This window comes from Melanostigma gelatinosum, assembly GCF_949748355.1.
Source record: "Melanostigma gelatinosum genome assembly, chromosome: 23".
In the NCBI taxonomy this organism is placed as follows: Eukaryota; Metazoa; Chordata; class Actinopteri; order Perciformes; family Zoarcidae; genus Melanostigma; species Melanostigma gelatinosum.
This window is the reverse complement of record NC_136656.1, coordinates 8,567,890-8,594,763: the sequence shown is the minus strand read 5'-3', so window position 1 is coordinate 8,594,763 and position 26,874 is coordinate 8,567,890. Positions and strand designations below refer to the sequence as shown.

Sequence of the window (26,874 nt, the reverse complement as noted above, 5' to 3'; positions counted from 1 at the left end):
ACCTGTTGCGTCATAGCAAGTGGTGACAGAGGGTAGTGAAATGAACATATATCATAAAGAAAGTGTGCCAAGCATTACCTTATCATTCACAATGCCAATATATTTTGGAGTTTATATGCATCCACTGGAGGCAATGTGAGGACAGGGAGCACGTCCTTTTTATTTGCAATAAGGCCAAGAAAGAAAAAAATCAGCTTTTTTCCTGTTTTTTTGGTCCGTGATAGGCCTCTACTCACCTTCAATACATTGATGGGAAAGGAGAGCGAGCAGAAGAGCAAAATGGAAATGGTAATAAACATGCTAATGCCAGGCCGTGGAGCGGGGAAGAGCAGCTTCTGTACCCGTCCCTTAGGTGTGTGTGTGTGTGTGTGTGTGTGTGTGTGAAGGGGGAAAACAGAGATAGAGACAGAGCGAGTGCACACGTGCACACGTACGCACAGCCTCACTTTGTGCTCCAGAGTAAACAGGCGAGAGCTGCATGTGAACGTGCCACCTTTCTCTTTCAATGTGCCTCTGGAGTGCAAAGGGCCTTTTGTTGGCTCATTGGCGAGATAAGAAGCAGAGGAGGAACAGGAGGGGGGGGGTTCTTCGGCGACTCGCAGAGACAGCTTTTTTTTTTTTCTATAGGATGGAAGCACCCCTCTCAATAGAAACTCATTTGCCATGTTGTGTAATTGTGGTACATAATGGAGCACACCTCATTCAGGCAGCCCGAGGTATTTTTTCTAAAGCCATTTTCTCCATTCAGCGCCAAACAAGTCATTCTTTAGAGAGATATTACTCAGCCTTTTAAGCTCAGGGACGCCGCATATTGCCTTTGAATACAATGTTGTGTGTAATCAAGATAAAATGTTGCTCAGTGCTGATTATAAACGAGGCACTTTCAACCAACTTGATATTTGTCATCTGACTTTTATTCTCATTGTTCGCTGGAAGTAAACAAAGTGGCTGACCTTTCCCACCTGGATTGTTACACGTGTCTGTGTAGAGGAGGCTGGCTGTCAACAGCCACTGACCACTGAAAGGTACTGCCATTAAGGCAACTTGGGTCTAGAATACCACCATAAACAACATATGCGTGTTAATCGAATGAGAGTACACTGCTGTATTTCTTCCACGGCCAAAGAATATCAAAGCTGAAACATTACTGATTTGAAAATTATTGCTGAGCTTTTACATTTAACCACCACAGGCTAGGAATGGATGGCTGTTTGCATAATTTAAATGGAATCTTAATTATTGTGTCAGGAATCTGTATGCAAATGACTGAAGTCACTTAGAAACAGAAACTTACTCGGCTAAATGGCTAATGGACTAAATCTGATCAAGTTAAGAGACACAACGTGAGTGTAACCAGAGTCTCTAACTGGGTTTGACTGTGTGTTGCGGAGATGAGAATCCAAGAAGACAGGACGGACATAAAACAAGTACATTCAAGCTTACCTGGGTTAGCTGGGAGACAAAGGGCATGTCAGAGGTGTGTGTGTGTGTGTGATTTCTTTTTTCTCTTGGGGTTGCTGAGAAAGGACCTACCACGTAAAACAGTGAGTCTGGTGGTCGCGCTCGTCTCTCCAACACTGTTGGAGGCGACACATTCATATATGGCTTCATCTCGGGGCGTGCGCAGTGGCTGAATTCTTAGCACTGAACCAGAGCCGTCGTCGAACTCTATCACCTGCAGGTGCGACAGACAGGATATGTTAAAGGAGATTTTTTGGTTCTCAATGGGCGGGGAACCTTCCGCAGAGAAAGACAAGACAACACTGTCGAGGACATTTGGCTGTTGACACTGATGGTGATTGACACAATGTGCTTCCCACGACAGAAAGAAAAGCTGCTGCCTACCTTACATTGAACCCTAGTGATTTATGAATGTTGTGGTTGTATACCTACATATACTCTACATGTACAAAAGGTAACGTCAGGATATGTGCAGTATTACAATGTGTAGTGGTAATATGTCTGTAAGGAGCATATTTGATGAACAATGGTCATAATTTAGCCTTTCTTCTGTCGATGGCCATTTGTTATGTGTTCAGACGTGTTGTCTTTTAGTGAATGAGCTATATTCACTGTCTACTCCTAATGTGTGCATTAATTGGTGTAATAATCGATGCGGCTGACTAACTTTAAGAATGGGGGAAGTTACGGCGGTCAGGGTTTTTCCTTGGATATCGGGTTGTCGGGTGAAATTTCAATCTGAATGTGTCCCACTCTTAAAGTTAACACTCTATCCCCTGGAAATGCATCACACTGGGTTGTGTTAATGGGACAGAAACGAGCACAGACAGTTCACGGTGGCTTGATAAACGGTTACGGACATTTGTACCATGAGGTGAGATTAGTGGTACAAAGGACAGGACCGACTGTATTGGACGAACGACACATAAAATGCTCACAAACGGGTGTTTGTTGTAGCTTATTCAGCTGTTGTTTTGCATGCTACATGTATACTCACTGATTTTAGAAAGCCCTGTGTCATAACTCACTCTCTTTTTAAGCATAGAGGTAGATTTCAATAAAGATAGGCCTGAGACCTCCACACACAAGCACACACACTCTCTCTCACACACACACACACACACGCACACAGAGGCCTACAAACATTTTCAAAGTTCACAATACATCTGTGCACATGTTAGTTAACAATACAGCTCAACATTTCATTGGCCAAGCCATGGCGGTGTTTGCATTCAAGCTGACAGCAGGTGATGGTAAAATATGAAAAAAAGCCCTCCTTTCATAGTCAAAGTGGCAGAATTAGAAAGGAAGTTGCGAGACTCCTAAAAGGAAATGGGTTTTTGTTCGAAGATGAGGAGGCAGTTCAGGATTGAATGGATATGGAATGGCGGCAGCCAGCAAGCCTTGTGAAGCAATGAGAGAATGAAAGCTGGCGTGTTAGCATTCAGCACGACGAGCGACGCAATGAACTCTGATCAGATTCGATTTCTGTGGGCATCAGATGCAAAGAAAAGGCGGGAAGAGATTTCCAAGCTCCGTTAAGCCATCACTGATGTGCAGCAGCGAGCAAATATGGCATCTCGAGCAGAGGGTGGAAAAAGTGACACCACGATCGTCCCGAGGACTGACACAGAAATTAATCGAAATCTTATCAGTGTTCTGCAATGTCGTGCTATTTCTCATGGGTATTGAGCCCAAGTGCAGATTAAAGCTGACCAGAAATCAAAGCTTCAGCCAGTATAAGCAGGGTAGGACATGCATTTAGATAAAGATGCCACGAAGCAAAAGGATAGTTCGAAGTGAAAGCGCTGCTTCCCTTTCACTTTGCATAAAGCTGGCCAGTGTGGCGTGATGCTGACGTAGGTATCTGGGTCACACCACAAGTTGTTTTTTCTTCTGTCCAATTGCTCTTTTCTTGTCTTCTATTTAATTACAAATCCGTCCCCAGATCTTTTGTGTGGAGCAGCTCATTAAAACTCCTGCATGTAAAAAAAAGCCTAGCCAGCATGGTTATTAGAGCCTGCTAATGTGTGGTGGCAAGTCAGGGCGAAAAGCGAGCGAGATGGGCATGGCGCGATGGATTATGTGCGAGCAGAGCCAAAAGCAGTGCTTGAAGCATTCCCATTTTGTCGAGCATTTTACATCAGAACAATAGACCTAATACCTCAAATCTCTGGTTGCTGACTTTCTTCCCCTTCTTGTTCCACACAATCTTCGGCCGTGGATCTCCCGAAGCTTGGCAGATGAAGGATGCCACGCCTCCTTGCACGCCTGTTTGGTCATTGGGGGTTCTCAAAAACTTTGGTGGTGCTGGAGAGACACAGAAACAGAATAAAAGAGGACAAAAACAGTGAGTAAGCATGCTAAGCTTTGCAGACAGAGCAATTCATCTCCCTTATCAAGCCACACAAAGAAACACCGTTGCAGATTTCAGCATGTTGAGGTCAAGGCAAGAGATTGTACATGACCATAAATCTCTGACGTATAACTGAGACTTTATAGAGAGCTTTAACGAGGAACTGTTGGATAAAAGGACAAAAGAAGTTGATGTACATGTTTGAATGGATCTGATTGTGGTAAGACATTTGAGTTTGTGTGTAGGTTGCAAACTTCTGAAGCAAATTCAGTCAACGGAAAATGGGGTTTATAGAAACTGTTCATTTAGGAATGACTTTGTTCCACTACACAGTACAGAGAAGGCTCTAATGGCAGTGACTGCTGTTTGTAACCCTTTGCTGTGTTCTATGTAATTAGGTGTAAAAGCCGCTCGTGAGTAACTCATTGATAATGCCACTAAAGAGGGAAATAAGTTCTTAAAATTGGGAAAAACCTTAAGTATCATCCAAAAGTCACCCGTCTCGACAAGCTGTTACGCGTCACACTGTCACCATGCTGCGTGTGGCCATTCTGTGTTTCTAGCAACGCAGTTAAGATGCATTTGATATAATAAATACCAAGATGTTAAAAATGATTCCCTGATATTATTCAGGTTTTGTCAGACATTAAAACAATTCTCAATTTAGTTAAAATTCCGATGATATCACTCATCAATGAGATGAGTGATACGGAAGCTGTCGCTCCCAGATGACATTTTGTATTTACATTCCGGCGTCGTCACAATGATCAAAGCTAATTTCAATAATGTAGTGCTTAGTCAGACTCCCCGAGTATTTCCATCGAAAGCTCGAGTGCCGGCTTCAGTGGGAGGTGTAGCTCCATCTGTCCCCCTGCGGAGCAACTGTTTGCCTTTTATCAATCACTTCAGCAGGCCATTAAGGGCCACACAGCTGCAGTAATGCCCACCATCTGAATCACCTCATCTGTGTGTGTGCGATTGTGCCGGGCTCGTGTGCCTGTGTGTGTGTGTGTGTGTAGACTGATTTTCCCCTCCCAGATTGTACTGCCCAGCAGCAGCAGCAGCAGCAGCAGCAGCAGCGGCGGTGGTGGTGTCAGCGCTGCGAGAGCGGGACAAATTAACCTGCAGGCTTCACGGAGAGGTGACATAACGTGTGGTCGGCAATCAAAAGGGGCGAAAAGATAAACGGGCAAGCAGCTGGGCTTCCACTGGGCAAATGAGTCTGGGAAATCACCTGATTGCCTCATGGCATGAAAAAAACCAACAACACACACACTCCTCGGAGACACTCTCATTCAGCGGCTGACGGATCTGACAGGTGGGGGAAGCACAGTTGACACTGTGCAATTTGTACGCAGCAAAAAGCACCATTATATCTGAATTTGCACTTTATCTCATTGCGTTTGCCGGGGTGTGGTGCACGTTGTCATCCAGCCAAGAGGGTGCTGATGGGTAATTGATATGCTATCGGGGCTGTTTTTCGCTCCGGGGCCATCCATTATGGCTCGGTGCGTCTCCCCACGCCGGCTGTGATAGACTACTAGGACATGTGCGGGAGATCAGCACTGGAGGGGGGGGAGGGGGGGTGAGAGTCATCGCACAATGGGGAGTGATTGAGGCGTGACATGGAGGTAATGGTGTTTTCACAGACATGGCCGCTGATAGCACCATCATACCCCCATTTTAGGTCTGCCGCTGACAAACATCCATTTTGGTCGACTCCTCGTATGGCTGCAGGTAGACAGAGGCTGATTGAAACCTCTGTTTTCTCCGAACTAGACCACGACCAGACCCGTGAGAGCAGCCGAAATGATTCGGTCTCTGAACAAACATTGTGCCTGCACCACGAAGAAACCTTTTACCTCAGAACCCTGATTTTTCAAAACTACAACAACCATGACAACACAGAAGCTCTTATAATAAGAAAGTGGAAAGATGTATCTGCAATCATGTTAATTCTAAGAGAGACAAGCTAACAAAGATAATTGAATCAGTTCAGTGTGCGCACACTGTTGTGCCTTTAATCGAATCAACTCATTACTACTGCAGCATGTTGGGATCTCCTTTGAGAGGTAACCATGGATGGATTAATTAATACCTGGGATAGGCACCTGTTAATCCAGTGCTAAGCTGTCGCCGGCAAACAAATGAGAAGTGTTGGAGCCTGTCACGAGCTGAAGGGTTGGTGACATGGGCCTGTGCCTGTTCTCCCTTGAGGTCACAATGTAACCTCGTTCACATCGCTGCCAACGGAAAGGAGGAAGAGCTTCATAGCATCCTTTGCTCCGTTTATCATGGATCAATGCCATGTTAATAATGTGGTGGCTGACTGAGAGCCTTTACCGGCCTTAAGAACACCCGTGTCCACAGGGCCGAGGGGGCAGGTATTATTTTTTTAATGGAAAGACATCAATGGAAATTGGAAGCCTTCAACGATGTGGGCAGTACATTTTACTACTGTTGCTGCTATAAACTATCCTTATTATCATTTTGCCCCCCTTTTGGGGCCTTTTAAAGCCACCATTTAAATGAAGTGGTCTGATCAATCAATAAGGTGTTTTTTAGGGTTAGGGTTAGCCTTTCTCACTGACGTCAGGCAACAGCGCTTTGATGTAAGATCAAGCTCTTGGACAGGCAACAGTTTAGCAGAATTTACCAGGACCATAACCAAGCACACGTCTTTTATGGATGTGCTGTGTGTTCTCCACCGCGCTACATCAAAGGTGTGCTGCGGTCAAAGCAGAGGAGAGGCAGCACCAGTGACATTATAAAAGGAAGGCTTGACCTAAAGTCTAAATGCCAAGAGTTGTGTCATTTCTTTCCCTCCCTGATTAACTCTGACCATCAAACCGAAAAACAAATGGGAATGGAAAGTACACATTTTAAAAGACAGTGCATATACTATCCCCGGTTGTGGTACTAGTTGGTTTCAACCAGCAGTGAATTAGGCTTCGGGGGAACCAAAGGAACCTGTTGCAGAGCGAGACTATTCAGAGCATCTTGCGGATCTGCATTTATTACAAGTTTGTTTGATATCGGCTTAACTTGCATGCATTTAAATACCGCTCTCAAATAGATCAGAGTCTGGGTTTCATTCATAATGGGCAAAACATTCCATGTCATCAAGGCTCCGCCACGACTAAAGTTTGATCTGCCGAGCCATTAAAGAGCATGAATCAAAGAGTGGAGAGAGGAACATTAATAAACCCACTTTCAGTTTGAACCGCTATTCGGCACAGACACCAGTCCAAGGCGGCTCGGTTTTCACAATTATACTGACTGACATATTCAATTTCATTTGCATGAAAAGGGCCATTTCCTCTCCGAATCTTTAACTTGCAGGGGGGTGATGTGGGGTTGTGGAGGGCGATAATTAATCCGAACACATTGGGTGGCAGTCTGCAAATACCCCGCTCCATTTTGGACATACTGGTGGAAGAAAGGACCATTTAAAGAGGCCATTAACCTCATTCGACATCTTTAAGCCGCAGCCTATCAGTTCTGCTCTATTGATGAATTGTCACAATGGCGGCAAATAGGACTGAAAGGGGTGGCTTCTGTTGGAAGAGGGTAAAAGTGATGCACGCCGTGTACAGTATGTATCTAGGACATTTGACTAAGTATTCTGAAAGTCCATTGCAGCAATTTCATTATCATAGTATTTACATAAAGACAGGTGTTAAGGGTGCAGAGGGATGGGTCTGTTGGTGATTGTGATTGCAGTTCTGTGCTTTATAAAGCAACACCACCGCTATGGATTGCATGTGACCCCATGCCAGACGCACTGACACAGAGATAAACACAAGAGAAGCTGAACCTCGCATACATTACCGCTCTGTATCTGCAGCATCATGATAAAAAAACTGTGTCTTTTGTAATGCGGAGGAAACAAACTGCACATTGTATGTGCTCACAAAGCAGAGAGAATGAAAAGGGAATCAGGAGCTTAATTAGAACTGTTGGCTGATTCGAATTGCATGCTCATCGGTAACCTGGCCTGAAATGGAAACTGAAATTCTTATTGCAATTAGTGATTACTTGAAAAGGGATATGGCCCCGGAATGACCGGCGGGAGTCTCCCGTGAACAAATAAATGCATCTCATCAATTACAACCCGGCTGCTTGCCAAGTATTTAGCCCGACGACTGAGATGGCATGAATCATATTCCAATGGGACCTCTTTAACCCCGCTACGTGTGTGTTGCGCATGCTCACTGCCACTGCTATGCAAGGCCTCAGCTTCCGGCAGGAGCTCTGCAGGAGTCGGGGCACTTTTGCAGAGACAACAGAAACAGCTTCAAAAAGAATGGCTAATGCAGATGTCCCACATCCAATGCACTGAAAGATTATCTGCCGGGGGGGGGGGGGGGGGGGGGGTATAGGGAGAAAAGGGCTCCAGAGGTGCGCTACCTATCATACACATTCGGCAACGCACCGACACACGCTCTCTCGGGTGTTAGAATATTCTCGCTGGATGGAGAGAGCACTGCAAATGGGAAAACAACATGAATAAATTGGGGGGTGTGGGACAATAGACTGTTCCGGAAGGTTCCATTAAATAAATATAAAGGGTTATTTATGGAACAGTGACGATAGTCTTCTGTGTTTCATGGGATAAGATGGCATCTGAAAGGCCCCCCCTTGTTCAATTGTCATTGAAGATGAAGAAAAACAGTCAGTTCTGCAATGAAGGAACGTCAGATATTTTTCTGTGGTATGTTTGCAGAGAAAACCACTTTTTACCTCTCTCTCTCTTCCTGTGTGTGTGTGTGTGTGTGTGTCTCTCTACCAGACACACACACAAGCTACCGCCATCTCCCACGGGACACATTCGTGAGGTAGAGGGATCCAGTTTGTCACTTAATAAAACGGCCCACTTAAACAGATGGCTTTGTTCAAACGGCCCCCAACGCTTTAAAAGCTGGAACTGAATCGCTGCTGTGGCAAATCGGACACGTGAAAGCCCACCTCCCTTTGCGGTGGAAACCAAACAGAAGGAAGCATACAAATATTGAATTGCGCCACTGTCGGCGCGGGACCATCCGCCAGAGAGAAGAAGAAAAGAAAAGAAAAATCGAAGAGCAGGAGAAGGGAGGTGGAAAACACCATACCCTCCTGTAGGAGATTCTGAACATCTGCTGAGGTTGTCGAACGAAGATGCAAAGAAATACAGAGGCTTTAACTCCCTCATTCAGTACTTGTTAATTTGTCTATAAATACACAAATCTAGGGAAAATTTGTGTGTGACCACTTGAGGAAAAAAACAGTTGAGTAAGAAGTATGACATTTGGATTTGTTTGTCTTGTTTGTTTTGCCTCCGACATCTGGAAAAAAGAGAGACCATAGATAAGTAATTCTAATTGTGCAGGCTTACTCTGTTTGGTAGTCAGCGCAGTCTATTTGCAAAAAGTTAATTATCTGATAGGATAGGCAGTGGCAGCCACTAACACAGAAAGCCATTCGTTCGCTCTGTTATCCACTAGGCAATGGAACGATTCATTAAATGCCAGTGCTGCAGCAAAATTGGCCAATAGTTATCACGCTGGGGCTGCACAGACTTAAAAATATGTTAAAAATGGCTGAAGTGATAAGCATCCTTCGGCCTGTCGGCGCACTGCCAACGTAATCACATGTGTAGATAATAAGGGAGGATGATTGCGTGTGATTCAGATGCTTCTACCGTACATAGGATGTACATCTTCTGGGAGATTGATATGAAAATATCACCACGACAGCATGTGCAGATGAGAATCTACAAAGCTGCTGGCTTTGCACTACATGTTGCAGAAATCAGAAGATATAGATGGGAAAAGTGGAATGGAAAATCAAATAAGCGACTGTTTTCAAGAGAGAATTACATTATATGCTTGGGCCTGTCCAACTGTATTTCTTTGTCGCGTAAACTTCACATAATTGTCTTTGCCCTCAACCACGGAGCAGAAAAGCTTGCTTAATATTTGTCTCCGTTGCAAATCATTCCAGCGATTCGGCATTGTATATTTCAACAGTCTTTGATTGTATGGATAAGTAGTGCCAAGCCATTTCCGATGGATGCCAGTTGTCAGGCCGTAAAAAGTGACACATTCCCAGCACTGTGTTTTCTCAAGCGCTTACAGGCGAACTAGCTCATGCTCCAGCAATCCTGCTAGATGACGACTGGCTTCCTATGTAGCTCAGATACCCTGCGAATGTCCCCAAGTTCAGCAAAGGAGGTTACACCTAAACCAAGCTTTTTGGGGAAAAAAACAAAAAACAGGCCCTTTAAGTCCGATTTTCTCACGTCTACTGTACGTCCAACCATCACATTCGACCAGCTTTCACATTGTGACGTTCAGGGAATATTACACAAATCTGTTGGGAATAAATGTGGGGAATGTTGGAATGTGGAACTACAATTTAAATGCAGTTTCTAAGAAACGTGAAAAGAGCAATCCCTCTGCATCCTGTCCTCTGTAGTCATGGCAATCCTCAAACCAAAAAGCTATTACTGGGACAAAGAATATGCAGGGGAGGTACCACAAACAGTCAAGGACCAAAGTGACCTTTCACAGCCCACTAATTTAATGCGGCAGTGAAGGGAGAGTATTGCACATAAACGAGAGGAAGAAAAATGGTTTGTGATTGAAATGTTTTTGAGGTACAAAAAAAAAATCCCCGTCTCATCTCGGAAGCCAACGATGAGTGTGGTCTGTCAGAATACACGAGCGTAAAAGCATTCCGCATACTGTCTGACACTACTCTTTAGAAGTGATTACTTGAGAGAAGTATTGTATGAATGTAATACTGAGTGATGGATTTGAGTGAGTGCAGCGGCGATCCATCAGCTGATCTACTTCCCCACTACATACGCGGGTGTTGTTCCTGCGCAAAGCGTTTTGTTACTCACCCAATTGTGATCAATCTTGTAGCTGTAGGGTGTTGACACAGTTTGATGCATACGTAATGAGAGTAGCGCAGTACCGCTGACTATCCTCGTCAAAATGTGGCCACAATATGGCACGTTGACCATACACAGTCCAGCCAAATCACCAATGGGTTCCAACCGAGTCGTATCAGACTGAGCCTTGAGCTATGTTTAAATGCTAGCTTCCTACATTTAAGGGTGCTTGTGTCAAGATTTTTGGGGCGGATCACAAATCCCTGGAAGCATGAACAGACTATAACATCAGCAAAGTATTTCACTCCAGTGTTTTCCACAGAATTAGATTCTATTTGTGGAGGTATCTGGGGATCAGTCACGAAAGGCCTGTCAGTCTAACAAGGGGGTTTTCGTCGGCCACACCGGGATCCAGTCCTGGGTGAGCTGATTGCAGCAGCATCGAGGCCCAAGTTGCTCCGGCGGAGCGGAGCTTTCCGTCCACTCCCCAGCGGCGTCCTACTGCTACGAGTCCTCTAGTTAATCAGATGGCGTCGGACAGACAAGTGTATATGTGTGAGAAATACTGCACAATGTCTCTTCCAGACACTTTCACTCATAAGTTTGTGCATAGGTCCCGCAAGACTGCTTTGCTTACACCAACAAAGTCACCATAATGCTGCCCCACTTGTGATTTTGGATAGTCCCGTCTTGAACAGGGTGTGCAAAAGAGGCTTTAGAGACGCAACTCAAAACTCCAGCGAAGCCATTTTATGAGACCACCAATCCAGCTGCTTACAACGAACATGGTCCGATAACGATCAGTGGACCAGCCTCGGTGCCGATGCAGTGATTGGATGTCTTGAATGACTGAAGCAGTTCATTCGTTCATGATATATTGTATGTGCTTATACCACTGTCACTACACAATTACATTTGTCAACTTTCTGGCTCACCGGTTAATTGAAAATACAATTTAATTGTGTTCAAAATGTTGCCTCTGAGCTGCAGCATTTGACATAATGAATACCAAAATGTCAAATGGTTAAATGGCCAAATTAATTACATTTGAAATGATGATTCATAATTCTACTCTTTTCATGAGTTTGTTTTGCATTAAATCAGTGACATACAATACTGCAGGATAACACATTAGCTGTGCATTAGTGGCTTGTTTGCGTCAACTAAACATCAGTAATACGTCTCCAACTAAACCGCATGCAGTGGATCTGAATTGAGGTCTTTGAATTCTTAATTGCAAACCCCTGAAGAAAAGTGTTCAGCTCCTGTGTGTGTGTGTGTGTGTGTCTGTCTGTGTACAGTGTCTGTGTACAGTGTGTGGGCGTTACCAGACATATGCTTTTGAGCCAAAGTTTTAAGATGCATTCATATTCATCATCCTGGAAATGTACCACAGTATCCGGTTCCAAACCTTCGAAAATAGTCTAAATCCACCATTGAAATCCTATTATATAATGTGATTAGAAAAACCTTGGACATGTTTCCATCACATTAGAGGTGGTGAAAGTGACCATGACTACACCACCTCCGTGGAGTTCAGGCTGGAAATCCATCAAAGCAAGTTCAGAGAAGCAGAGATGAAGATTTAAAAAGGGGGATACAATCTTAACACTGCTGGCTTCATGACCATTTTGTTTTTGATAGTTTATAAGTACGTTAAAAACAATCCCTCAAGAGTTCATGTATACTATATATTTTCCAACAGTGTCTGCATAGTGATTTTATTGGATATTGTGTGATATTTCCTAAGAGACGGGGAGATTTCGATAGACGAGGAGCCTCGTTGGGGTCCGGAGATGTGTCCGTTGGATTGATGGAGCTTGTTGCGCCTCTCTTCTCAGTCCTTTTCACCCGTTGCCAAACTGAGCCTCAGCTGACAGAGCAAGAGGGTAAACAAAGGCGCTGGCCTCAAGTGCAAATGTTTGCCAGCAGTAATGGGCTCTAGTCCACCGGATGAAGTGAATGTGTGTGGGTTTGTTTTTTGTGTGCATTCAATGTATGTACGTATAAATACTATCCAGACAGTACAGTTGATTTAATTGTGATCCGAGATAATGTGACTGTATATTCAGCTGGATGAGGGACATAAATGTCCCGGCAGTACTATGAAGACCTATCTATCCACAATGCCCCTTTCACAGTTATCTGAATTATTCTAAAAGCACAACTGTGAGTCATGGCCGGGGCTATTGGCTTTTAATGTGGAGTAGTGAAACCGCCAGGAAGAAAGAGTAAAAAGACAATGACATTGTCACAAAATGCCAGGAGGTGTACTATGGTCCTCAGTAAGTAACGACTTCATCCGTTTTCTCACATAGATTAAAGGTTAAATAGGAAGTCGGCACATTGACTCGGCACGATTGCTAACTTCATGAATATTCTAAGAAATCTAGCACACTGAAGCACATAAAGGAACAGAGTGACTTTTTGAACTTGAAGAGGGTCAAACTGATGGCGAGGCAGTTAGTCGGTGTGTGACAACGTGGCATCTCAATTAGTTTCCACTTCTACGTTGATAAAAGCACGGATATCACGTCAACATTCATCTTATTGAATCAGACGGAGGCAATAATGGGTGTTAACCACTCATTCATCACTGTGTGACACTTTCTCTTTCCATTCTTCTGCAATGCTTTATTTTCTGTCCATTTAGTAAATGAATCTCAGTATTCATATTGGCATGCTGCAACATATGTGAAGGATTTATATGATAATGCTATTTTACCATTTAGAAACCCTTTGGGACTTTAATATTGCTCCGAAAAATGAGCATTATATACGCAAGTGAAAACAAAAAAAGGTCCACAACGATTTTACTGAAAGGGACTCTAAAAACCTGTATTAGTGTAATGCAGCGAATAGCAGGAGAATGATGTTGATAGCAGGGCTCTCCTTGGTGTGCTCATTGTCACTCTGCTTCATGTAAGGCCAGTCCGCTGTCATTAATCACTCCACAGGTGCAGGAGCGCTGTCAGAGCCCACGCGTCCCTTTGCCTTTTCAACCTGGGAGGAAAGTGCAATAGTGTGGAGGAGGGGAGCAAACGCGTCCCTAAAAAACAATTTCCCTTCTTCTTCTTCTTCTTCTTCACCACCGTATTTGTCAGTTGGGGAACCAAGTCCAGATTAATTAGATTCCATTTTGTGGTCATCTTCGTTTTTTCCTCCTTCCGTGACTTTTCTTTTTCTCCGTCTTGCCTCACAGTCCTTACGGCCATCCCGGCACCATCTATCATGTTGCCATCTCGACAGTGCCTTCCCCCTTCCTTGCTGGGAAGCCATTAGAGCATCTCTGCATCGTGGCGGCCAGATTGCATTCCCGTCTCCTCTCGCGACATTTATCATCTTTTTCGTCCGAACTTTTTATCTGCCCCTGCCCTGTGTGAAGCCCTATCTGCAATGGCTGCTACGATGAAAACACTGGGAGGTGAGGCTCAAGTAAATAACCTCATTAAACCGAGCAAACGGGGACAAAGGAGAGTTGGGGAAAAAAAGCACAAACGGATTTTGTGAGAGCGCCAGAGGAGGAACACTCACAGATGGCAGTGAGGAAGTCGAAGCAGTGATGTGGCACGATGCCCATACCACCTTCTCAGCTCAGTATTTATAGTTCTCCTAGTGGTGGTGGTGTTTGTCCAAAGATGTCCTCTTTTTGTGTGATTTGGCCTCCAAATAGAATGACTGTTTGTCCTTGTCCTGACACAGCACTAATTACACATCAATAAATGATGAATGTAAGAAAAGAAATGCTCCTGTACGACAAGGAAATATCTCTGTGATCAGGTCCAAATCATTGATGAATGGGATTGATGAGAAAATCTATCCTTCCTTCTCACTCCTGACTAATTCTTTGGCAAAAGTGGAGCCAACTCTGATTGGTCTCATTAGGGACACAATGACGAATGCCAAGCGTCATAATTATCGGCGCACTGCTGCAAACAGTATCGAGTCAATACAGCAAAATGTCAGGAGGGCATTAGTGGGCAATTATTAATCCATATCAAGCCGGGGATGGACAATTTAATTATAACCTCGTCGATACATCCAGATCTTGTCCAGATGTAGAGCAGTGACCGGGTGCATCGATCCCTGTGTACGGGGTAGCAGGGCTGCAGCAAACAGGAGCCGGCTTCTCTGCACGCATGACCAAAGGCTTACAGCCCCCTTCAGTAACGGACACAGGCTCTGCTGTACCTGAATATGTGTGGGAAGAAATAACAACTCGCGCTTTGGGTGGTCTACGAGTTGTAGTGCCGCTCTGTGGCCACTTCGACCCAAATGTGTTCCTCTGAAACCAAAAGCAACCTTGAGATATGAAGATATCTTTTTTTTTTTTTTAATTCCAGTCCGGTGCCAGAAAGCCACAGCGTGCGATGCACTGAAGACGCCGATATTTGCGTAGCTTTTATTAACTGCGATAAGCTATCGCCGCGTTCTCAATGCAGTCTAAATAATTACTCTCATTGTACCTGAAACAAGCTATCTCGTATATTGTCAGTCGAGCTTTTGTGCGAGGGATGAAACAAAATGGAAACGCCGCGTAACGGGGGCCCGTTGTGCATTTCAAAGACGCCACACAATGAAGCGTGGCCAAACGAAAGTGGCTGTCTTCCACGAGATGGTGAGATAAGAATACCCTCTCATGGTTCTGTTGTGCTTGTTTGCTATTATTGTGACTCTCGTCTTCATCCCTGAATCGCTTTAGTTATTATGCAACCAATTGATTACTACTAAGTTGCCTGGACCTGGGTTATTTCACCGCGTATTGGCTGACGGTCTGTTGCAATGGAATATGATTTTAACACGAGATTGCATTTTTAGCTCACTTTTTTTCTCACCCAGCACACATTATAACGCTGCATTGTTCTTTTATTTTTCCCTACAATGCTTGGGTTTGCATTTGCTATCATAATAGCACCACCAGCCAGACTGCTTCCCTTTGTGCGCACCGATAAAAACTAAATTTATTCACGTAGCCTCTTAGTGTTGACTCCCAGCTTTGATGGAAGTTGGTTGAAGTTAAACTTAATGAGTACTTTGGAGACAAAAGTTGACTTCTTTCATTGTGTGTCACGAGACACTTGAAGTAAGATCACAATGGTGATATTCTATCCCAAATACAATATCTTTAATCTGTATACCGTTGACTTTCATTATCGAGTTTCTGATCCTTAAAAAGAACGGTTGGGAGGATTTCATTAGATGTCAGGAACCTTATCATATCTGTAGGATTACAGTCGTAGGCTCCAGGATTACTTTTTGGAAATTATCTTTCAGCTTTGCAAAAAGAAGAAGAGTTGTGACTCAGCGGTGAAGAAACATAAAAGAAGTCGCTGTAACTCGTATTATCTTTGTCTTTCCCTCATTTCTATCGCCTCATCTGGTTAGAATGCCTTTGAAAGTCAATCCATCCATTCTTTCAGTTAATCGCCATCTCAGCTCCTTCTTCTGTCTGCTCCGTGTCTCTGCGTCCCATGGCATTTTTAGATTCCATGTCTGTGGCAGTTCTCCACTCTGACCCCTTCCCCTTACGTACATTTTATTTGTGTTTTATTTTGAAGGTGCCTTATTAATAAGACTGCCTTCTCTGGAAACAAAGATAATGTTTGTATACTGTGCATACAGCATATTGCTGCGGCAGACATCACCGATGTTGGTTATTTTTAGGTCAGAGTAGATTTGTGCAGACCATCTGATCAGTGGTGCACTTTGGCAGTAATGGAGAATGAAAGCATATTATTACAGAAAAGCCATATTGTCCGTCTCTTGGTTCCATTAGGTGTCCAGTATGTGCGAGAACACAGGGACTATTTGTATACATGCATACTGCGCAGACTCTGAATATGTGTACAACTGTGCATAGCCGCTAGCATATGCATATCGCATCCTGTACGTGTGGGAGTGTGAACAACACAATGGGGTGTACTTGCATATGCATGCTCACTACTGCATGTGCAGAATTGCATTAACTTGTAAAACAAACTCATAGATCATAATAATCTTAATTTATTTTTCAGCATGTTATTTTTTGGGTATTTCGAGGCAAATACGTTGCTTAAGATTGAATAATCACAACGGTGGGGGGGGGGAAGCACAGGCAATTAAATTGTGCCGTGTAATGAGAGGCAGCAGCTCATGCGGTGTGAAATCTCTGTCTTTCCCAGGCAGTGGCGGGAAGGAGACTCAGCAAGTGAAGGGGAATCTCCTCGAGACTGTCTGATCATTATTTGTTTATTTTCCTCACTCCGAGGGGCACGAGTATGAGAGTGGGGGGGGATCTTATTTGAAAGGTATACTTTAATAAATCCATGTTGGCATAAATCCTGACATCGGGTCTGCTCAACAGCCTTCTCCCCCCCATGTCCCCCGATACCTGCTCTCTGGTACTAACTAGATGAGTGGATTCATCGAGTGAGATCGAGCTTGAGGACGAAAAGTTTGGGATGAAATATGTCAGCATATGTTTGTCCTAAAGATTCTTCGGGGAGGAGGGAAACCAGATGAGGTCCTTTCTTTCAAAGAAAATGACCACTCCATTGTCCCTCTCTGTTTTACATTAATTATCTACACTTAACTCGATATATCCTTCATCATGACTCAAGTGACGGAGGGGATTGTGGTAATTAATTAGTTGATGAGAGAATGATGAATGGCATAAAAGACTGCACCAAGGGAGTTTTAAAGCAGAGAGGAAACAGACTGTTCATGGATGTTATGATGGATGCTGTATAAACGCCTCATAAATGTCCAGGGACCCTTTGGTAATCGTGTGTGTGTGTGTGTGTGTAAGGGAATGCATAGTCCGTGTTCTGCGGCGTGATGGGATGGGCACTTAGAGTGCCGTGCCATTAGAAACAAGAGCTTGGCTCAGTGTCAACTGGAAAAGCCTATGGGTCTGGCTGTGGCGTGAGAGCATTTTTCGCCTCTCAATGGAGGCTTTCACTCTCATTTGCCACAACTAATAAACCACACTGAAGCTGTGCGTCACAATAAATCTCAGCTCCACCAATGGCATGACTCACTCAGTGGTGCAGGGAAGCCAAAAGAGGGAACAAGTCGGGGAGTGTGTGAATAAGTGTGCAAGAGAGTGACTGCTAATGAGTGAGCAAGCAAACAAATGGCAGGGCGGAGTTAGAGAAAGAAATAGTGACGGATGCAGTTTGTGTGAGAGTATCAGGTGAGAAAGACGACTCTTTGAAGACGGACTTTGAGCACTCACTCCATCACTCCGCTGAATGTAAATCAACTGTGACAAGAGGAGCTTAGGGCATAAAGATTCCCAATCGGCGTCGAGCATTGGAGAGTGCTGTAGGTAAGAAGGTGGGAACGTAAGCTTTCTGGCTGCAACTGAGAGATGGCCTCGAGGCGCTCCATGGAGATGAATGGTTGAGACCATTAACCCCACCGCCGAATCTCAACAAACCCCCACAGGCACACAAATGTGCTACGCTGAGATCGGTGCAATGTGTCGCACTCGTAGGACCCCTGGAGTGAGACCAAAGCTCCAGCCTAGGGCCAGGTGTTACCCACACAAGCTCACATGCACAGCCACACACACATGCACGCACTTATGCATGAATGCTGAGGCACAAAATTCTAAAAGCCTTTTATGACTGAACTTTTATGTACTGTAAAATTGCACAAAAAAACCCACATTTCCTCCCTCCAAACTCACACGTTCAGGTAGGTAGGATGTTGCCCCCTTAAGAGAGAAGAATTCAGCAATATCCAGATGGCTCTTTCACAGTATTTTCAAGAGCATAATTTATTATTGGATGACGGATAATTCCTGGCATCATGCATGCTCATTGAGCTCTTGGCTCCCCACAGTTTAAAGTTGACGTGTTTTGCTTATGGTGTGCAAAATACAGACTGGTTCTTTGATTCCTATCTTAGTGAATGTCACATGCTGAAGACATACACTTTAACACCACACTCTGTGAATATGTAATCATTGGTCAGCTTTACAAATCAAATAAATAAGCAGTAACGCTATTGCAGGTGAGGTCATGCTTTAGCCAAACCTGCATGCATTCTGGGACACCTATGCAGGAAGTGCTTAATGACTCCACCCAGAGTTGGTAGATAAATTAGCTATTAATGCAATGATGCAAATAAGGCCGTCAGACAATCCCCACCACTTAGAGAATATTTTGATCTCAATCATAATGGACGTTATCCATATACAATGCACCATTCTGAGTTGTATTTTGTATTTAAAAGGTTTGAACATGAACGTTGCGTTATCTTGAACAATCCAGTCTATATTGTATGCATTCCCTGTCTTAGAATACTGGACGTGCAGATGATATGTACTCTGAGCAGCTCTTCGCTGTTCAGACCGCACACTGCGGTAAAACTTCATCTGTTCAGCCAACGCTGATGTATTTCAGACTTGACTGGTCCAGTAATCCCATTACTGCAGCTACAGCATCCATCTATTAATTGCACTGTCACTGGGGCAATGTCACGAAACACCTGCATTGTTATACAGTTCACTGGCGTAGCGTATGAAGGGTGATCAGATTTAGTACATTATGCCAGCAAGGCCTAGATCATGCCAAGTGTAAGCCGAGCAGATGCAAAACAGCTGGCATTGTGCTCTGCTCACGGGCTGATACCCGGCTTCAAAGGCATGCTACAAGGTACCCTCTGTGTGAGAGTGTGCCTGTTAGAGGAAAAGACTGTAAGTATAGAGGCCTAGTCTTGTGCACTGCATTAGCGTGGTCCTCCATTGTTTGTGCTGGTACCTTAAAAGCTCAAAGGTAAGATAAAGAGGTGCTAGGCTGACTGAAATCCATACTTTTCGACAGTGTGATTGACCCAGTCATTTCATGTCAAGGTATTCAAATGTATGGATTTAGAGAGGGGGAGTTTGTTGATTGCCACTCCAATTGATTTACAATTTGGATGATGGTGCTTTTGTTCTGTCAATATTCCCACTCTGAGACATGAATGGTACAGCAGGGTTAAATTGCCCCACCATTTTCAAGTCAATGTGTCTCGCAGGCATAAGTGCACTTAGATATAGTGTGACGGGGCGGCTTTAATTACCTGCTTCTGGGCCTGTACAACATCTCCGTATGTATGTGATTGTGTGCTTTTCTTAAGAGTGGGCGGGTCATGAGCGTGGTGAAAATTGCTCTGCTTTTGTGTGATTCCGTGGTCTAAGCGCGAGGAAAAATGACTGCAATCCATAGATGAGGCTGATCGGCTTAAATAATACACTTGGGTGTAGTTGCCAGCAGAAATTCCGGCTTTCATGGAGTTAATAACGGGCCAGATACAACCTTTAAACATAATTGCGCAGCACATTGTTGACAAGGACTTGGTGCAGGCATTTTCAGCCACAGGAAACGATAATGACTTCACACTAATTTCGTTCAACCTGCGAGCAAGGCGCATCTTTCAGGGAACTGCTAACATTGTTTTATCTCAGATTCCCAGTCTCGTCACAAGGTCTGCATCCAGACAACTAGACGGCAATTAAGTGCTGGCAATCTGAAGTGAAGGTGTTTTCACGACTTTCATTTGAAATGCGAACATGATGCGCACCCTCTCTTCTTGTAGATATCGATGCTGTTTTTCAAGACGTACTGTACTAAGCCGGTTCTGAAACATACTGTGCATGCGTGTGTGTGTGTGTGTGTGTGTGTGTGTGTGTGTTTGGTTTGTATGTTCGTGCTGTGTGGGTACGTGAGGAAAAGGGAATGGAATCGACTCAATTTAAATCTAATTAGCATGCAGGCAAATTAAGCAGAGGGATTTAATTTGAGCTGTTGTAAAAATGATAATTTCAGTACAGCCCGGAAGCTCATATGCAAATACAACACTATTTTACAATAATTCATATTAGGCCAGGCATGCATAAAGCATACATATTACAGCGTGATGTCATCGGGGGAATAGAGTATCATTAGCTTTCGGACTTGCTACAAGGTGATCCGGTTTAGGGGTGTGTGTGCATGTGTTTGTGTGCACATGCATATAATTGGAACTGCTCCCTTTCCATTAATGTGTGCCTGTTCAAGTGTGTGTGTGTGCGCGCATGCTTAGTTATTCTTTTGGTTATTCTTGTCCATCCCGACATGCATCTCCCTGATATACAGATATACAAACACCACTACGAGACATCGTTATGATAATCTGAGAGAGCGCGACTTCTCTCCTCTGATTATTTAACACACATTTAAACGTGACCGTCGCCGTGTTCAAATGTGACTAAGTTTGCCCCCAATCCTGCCCGATCCCTGCTTTTCCCACACTGCAGTGGCTCAAAAGAAGTGCCGCATCAACAGACAATTTGCAGTTTTTCCTCCCATGTGGTTCACCTTTGATTGCTGGCTCAAAAGGATTCTCGCAGACATTTGATGCCTGTGGGTGTTGCGAGCGAGCGAGTGTGTGCAGTGCTCTGAGTGTGTGTGTGTGTGTGCAGTGCTCTGGGTGTTAACATCTTAATGTTTCCAGAAGCTGGAGGGGCCTGTCGATACTCATTTGACGTGTTAAAGAGAAGCATGCTGGCTTGCTGAAGCTCACCATGCCATCCACTAGCAATCAATTAAAACACCATTAGGCCCAGGGTTTGACATGGTCCACCACAGCATGGGTCTCTGCAAGCCAATTTTCGCTGTGTCAATAAATTTATTTTTGATATGAATTTGTTCATTGAGAGAAATAAAAAGCAGTAAAGCAGTCTCAAGCCGTCTTGGTCGATGTACTGCATACTGTAGCGCCATCACAAAATGATACCTGGGGGGAAACCTTCCAGACACTAACATTTAACACTCGGCTATTTCCTTCCTCATTTCACTGTCCGACTCATGAAACACTCTCTCCAGTTATTTAGTACGGTTGCCCACATCAAAGTTATAGCCTGCATCATCCCCGCCCAGGTGGAGATGTTAAATGCTCCCAGCTCTCTTCTCATCCTCAGACGCTTCCCTTTTTTCATAGCAAAAGACACAGAGGGAATTGTTTGTTGCCTCCCTGCTCTTCGTCTCTCGCGATCTGTCCCCTTGGCTCACCAGGGACAATTATGCCCTTCATTCAAGCTATTGCCAAGCCCAATTTGCCACACAAATTAATTGGTGCACATTTGAAGAGCGAGGGGGGACACGGTGAAGGAGAAAACGAGAGGGAGAGAGAAGGCCAAAGATTTAAAAAAAATGGCAGCGGGGAAACAAACAACCCGCTATCGCTATCGATCATTTTCCGGATCCATCATGTTCTTCCCAGCCGTATCCTGGTCTACACTGGAAACATTTGCACAAAGACAATCTTTGCTGGAGCTTCCATTAACAGAAATGTGTGTTTGTTCTGGGCCTGATTGGCATTTTTCTTGAGAGGGGGCTGCAGTGTCCACTGTGTGGGGTGGCGAGTAGGACTGGCTCCTAGGATCGTGCCATCTGTTGAGCAGGCCGACTCAGCCATTTTCTGCTCTCGCTCGTCTCATATCCTCCACCATGTCCACAGCCGGAGGCTAGCTCAAACCCAAATGAATCCAGAGCACCAACAGAGGGCAGCTTTCCCTTTAAATGCAGCCCGACTTTTGGTTCTCTGGGTCCGACGAAACCGAGTGGTGGCCTCTTTGTCCTCGGCGCACACCACAGATTGGAGAGAGAGCCCCAGTGTGTCTGGGCTGCATAGAGGAAATTAAGGAGCTGCTCAGTCGCTGCTTCCAAACAGCGAGGGGAGAAGGGGAGGGGGGGACAAAGACGCAGGCGGAAACACATTAGAAAGGAAAAATAAATAAATAATAAGAAACGAGGAGAAAATTGACAAGAGAGCGATTAGGAGGAAAAACAATGGAAGGGAGTTGGGAAGGGGAGGAACAAACACATGCATGTGGGCCAATATGTACTGCCTGAACACACTCTTGCTCTCTTACCTTGGTTGCAGAGAGGACACCCCCCCCCCCCCCAGTGACCTTCCATACACCCCCTCAGTCATTAACAGACAGCCACTGTGGCTACCTCACAATACGTTTGTTTTGGCTTTGAAATGATGACCCAGCACAGCTGTCTAAGTAGGGTATGAGGTAGCAGCAGCTGCTCACAGCCAGACAGCTATAAGGAAGGAGATTTGAGGAGGAGGGGGGGGGGGGGGGGGGTGAGCACAGAGGCGTCATGATTTGGGGGCTGCTGACTACACTTGTGCAGGTCTCTGTTGCATGTGTGCTCCAATGTGACTGTGGAATGTCTGGACACACAAGAGTGGACGTTTTGCCGAGGCAGTTGTCTGAGGGAAGCTTTTGGTGTTTTTCCCCCCCCCATCAAATGCTGTTATGTAAATCCACACTAGGTTGTGGAAGATGGGAGTTTCTGAAAAGATAACTACGAAAGAGCCCCCTCAATGGTAACGTTTATCGACTGTTAATGCCGTTTTGGGAAGGTCCCGTAATTAAATTGTGTCAATAAATCCTGGAGCTGCACATAAAAACGGGGGATAAACGGCGAGTACGTTTCTCCGCTTGCCTCTTCCCCGCTGTGAGACATATGTGGCGGGAGGCGGAGAAGAAAAATAAAACACATTGGAGCAGATTGCAGGGAACATTTCTCAAGCACAACGCTGTGAATCTCTCCCATCAATTTCACTTTGCGTGGCTCTTTTGTATATGACCTTGGGTGAATGCTCCCTTCAGTCAGAGACATTCAGCTGAACTGAGGGGATTTCAGTCGCTGTGAAGGGAGCAATAAAACTTTTATTCATCCCTCTGTGACTCCAGAAGCTAATGATTCATGGATCTTAGTGTAAAAAAAAGAAAAAAAGAGTGGGCGGGAGAAGGGGGTGGGGGGGCTGGGGTGCAGGACCAGAGCGCAATGAGGTTTGAAAACTGTTGTCACACATCAATGGGCAGGTGTCTTGATGTCAAGTAACTCAATTCCAATGACTTCTCATGATGAGATTTTTGGCTGAGGCCCGAGCATTTCTGGTTCACATCATGGTTTTTGCGACGGAAAAATGTCGTGGGGAAAATAGGCACTTGAACACATTTTGATTGTCTGATGAGATGAAGAGATGGATCATTGTCTCCAGGTGTGTGTGTGTGTGTGTGTGTATGTGTGAGGGAGGGAGGTATAAGCTCAATGTGATGCTAACATTACTACTTGCCAATACTACTTCTTGCCAAAACCCATGCAAGAGTCGGATCATACTTTTATTTTGGGTTTCTACGGGATCGTGTCTACATGCTTTAATGTTCAATACTGAATACTGTCTGTCTGAATATACCTGTAATCACTCTTTAGCGCCTGTCTCTTTAAGCTCACCTCCCAATAACGCCCAGTCTGCTGTGATTGATCCAATAGGGATGTCACGAGAACTGACACTTTCATACCAAGTCGATGGTAAAATTCAGAAAATGTTGACATCATGGGATTTCACTGGTATTGGTATCGGCTACTGAGTTTCTGGTGTTGTGACACCCCCGGCGACAGATCTAAATGGCTTATTGAATCACATGGTTTGTGATCTTGACAGCACACACATCTAAACTAACCGGGCTGTCTTATTTCACCCACAGTTTGTGGGTTGGTAGTCAGCAAAGTACCCAAATGTATGTGCATAAGCACTGGAAAAGCAATCTCATTCTGACAGTGGCAATATCTCCCCGGTGTATGAAAGTCTCATCATAGTACAGATCAGCGTGTGTGTTTCATGCATTCATTACGTATTTAAGTTGCATGGGTGTTACATGAAGTATTGATGTGTCTGATGATGATCAATGAAAATAAACAAAAAAAAAAAAAGGACCAATCCCACCCCCGCCCCCCAACCCAGCAGGACACAACACTTGAGGCCCACGTGAAAGCCAACGGTCCACTTACTTTGAGCGTCGGCGAGGTGGAGAAACAGACCCAGGACAAGCAGCAGCGGCAGCAGCAGCGTGGGTCTGGCTCTGTGCATGGTGGGACAGCTTGGCACCAGCATGCTTTGGCAGCCTCGGTGGCGCTGGCTCACAGAGCCCTGTGAGTCAGACTGGTCTGATTTCTCAGATGCAGGGTATTCACAGCCTATGCAAGGCAAGGAGGGAAAAAGAGAGAGAGGGACTGAATGAAACAAAGCTGTTTGGCTCAACGGGTTTTATCTATCCCTGCACATTTCTGACATACCCCCACACAGCCTCGGCTGGAGCTGACGGAGGATAGGAAGAGGCTGATGTGCTCACGGGGTATGTTCTGACAGTTCTCTAAATGGAATAGTCACTTCACACAATGCGTGTGCACGTGCGCGTGAGAGGGAGAGGAGGAGAAACTACACATATGAAACTGTGGGCTAATAAGATTTTGTCTTCACAGCTTTGCTCGCGAGCATCCAATTAAATACGCTGTATAATAAGAGTACATTTTAAGTCCTAAGATCAGTGTTGATATCTGTGTCACATAAAAAGCACCTCTGTCGCGTGTCTGAAACTACCGGATATATTCATGAATGCTGAAAGCTATTTCATAGTTCTTAAATGAAGTAGTTTCGTAGAGTTGATCACTGCTTGGACTTTCTTGGGTACTTTTCTCTGAAGTACAATACAAGATGCTTAGTTACAGTACATCACATGTGTCAAACTCAAAGCCCGCGGGCCGAATGCGGCCCGCCACGTCATTTTATGTGGCCCGCGAATCCGCCAGCAAAATTTTTTTTTTATAAAAAAGATTTTTTTTTTTTTGGAACAATAATTAAAAGTTAGACTTGATAATAAAAGTATCCCCATGGTCTAAATTATGAGATAGAAAGTTGAAATTATGAGCTAGCATGTTGTCTGTGTACCGGCATTAAAACTATCACAACAGGTGGACAGGAGAGGCAACAGCCCGAAAAGAGGTTTTCCAACGATTGAAAAAGATCAACAAATAATCCCAAAATGTCCACGAAGAGAAACATTGATGCAGAGGGAAGAACATGTAATGAAAGATGGGAAAGCGAATACATGTTTGTGCTTCAAGGAGAACAACGGGTCTGTCTTCTGTGTTGTGAGGCGTGTCGGTGATGAAGGAATACAATTCACGTCGGCATTTTGACACCAAACACGGAGCTAAGTTTAGCCTCCAAGAAAAACATCAAACTGTCCAAGAATTAAAAGGCAGACTGCAATCACAGCAGAATACATTTACACAGCTACAGCCCAGTGCATGCTGAAGGTATGTGAGCAGTGCTCCGACCAGATACAGACTTTTACAAATGTCAGTTTGTGAAGAAACACCATCGCAGACCGAGTTCATGAACTAGCAGCAATCTAACAACACAGCAGCTAAGAGACGAGCAGGTACTTGTGTTTCTAATGAACTGTTGATGAAAGCACAGACAACACGGATACATCATCTATCCATGTTCATCAGACCTGACTCTCAGTGAGCAGCTCTTGGATGTAGCTGCCATGCACAGGACGACGACAGGGAGGAACATTAGTGATGCAGAGAGGTGACACAAACAGCTTTGAACAAAGTTAATGTAATACCTTGTGTTTGATATTTGTCTTTGTTATTTTCTTTAATAGTTTGATCTTTGATAGAGTCATGTGGGTTTCTTAACCCTCAATTAAAATGATTTATGTTATAATAACAGAAATGTGTTTAAATATCATTTTTCATTTATATAACTGCATGTACAATATGTTTACACTTGAATAAACAATAATCAAATGCAGAGAGAGTTATTTAACAACATGTTAGGAGAAGTTAGTGATACAGTCTTACAGTTACAACCGGCCCTTTGAGGGCGACCGTGATGCTGATGTGGCCCAGAGTGGAAATGAGTTTGACACCCCTGCTGTACATTATGATACACACATTCAATAAACCAGCTCATCCGAAGCTCCTAGTCATGCTTCTTACACCACATGTAATCCATAGTAGTAGGCTTAATAGCTCTGAAGGCCGATACAAAGTGATGGAGTAGCTTAGCTTTAGCACACACAAACACAGACTTTGTCTTTTTGTCCAGCGCAGCTCAAACAAACACAATCTAGAAGACAGAGTGGCTAAGCGGTGCCATTCATGTCTCCGCTCTTTATTGAAGGGGCCACTACATCGGCTGTGGAAATCAATGCGATACAGTGAGCTGGTATTAGCTGTAGACCGGCTCTCTCCCTGTCATCCATGTGCTTAAGCCAGAGCTTGATCCTCAGTGATGGATGCTCTGCGGTAGTCTTCGCCTCGTAATCCGCCTCCCTGCTAATCCAAGTGTGTGA

General features: G+C 44.5%; 1 protein-coding gene across 4 annotated transcripts in view; it reads right to left on the bottom strand.

Moving 5' to 3' along the window:
• Positions 1 to 26,874, bottom strand: part of LOC306796644 (receptor-type tyrosine-protein phosphatase delta) — a 118,219-nt gene that overhangs the window by 59,458 nt on the left and 31,887 nt on the right. For all 4 annotated transcript variants that reach the window (XM_079295690.1, XM_079295691.1, XM_079295693.1 and 1 more), the window contains exons 2-4: positions 24,518 to 24,703; positions 3,626 to 3,771; positions 1,534 to 1,675 (exon numbers count right to left, since the gene is read on the bottom strand). In XM_079295690.1, the coding sequence (XP_079151816.1) occupies positions 1,534 to 1,675; positions 3,626 to 3,771; positions 24,518 to 24,620 (391 nt within the window). In that variant the 5' untranslated portion in view covers positions 24,621 to 24,703. The remainder of the gene's footprint in view (positions 1 to 1,533; positions 1,676 to 3,625; positions 3,772 to 24,517; positions 24,704 to 26,874) is intronic.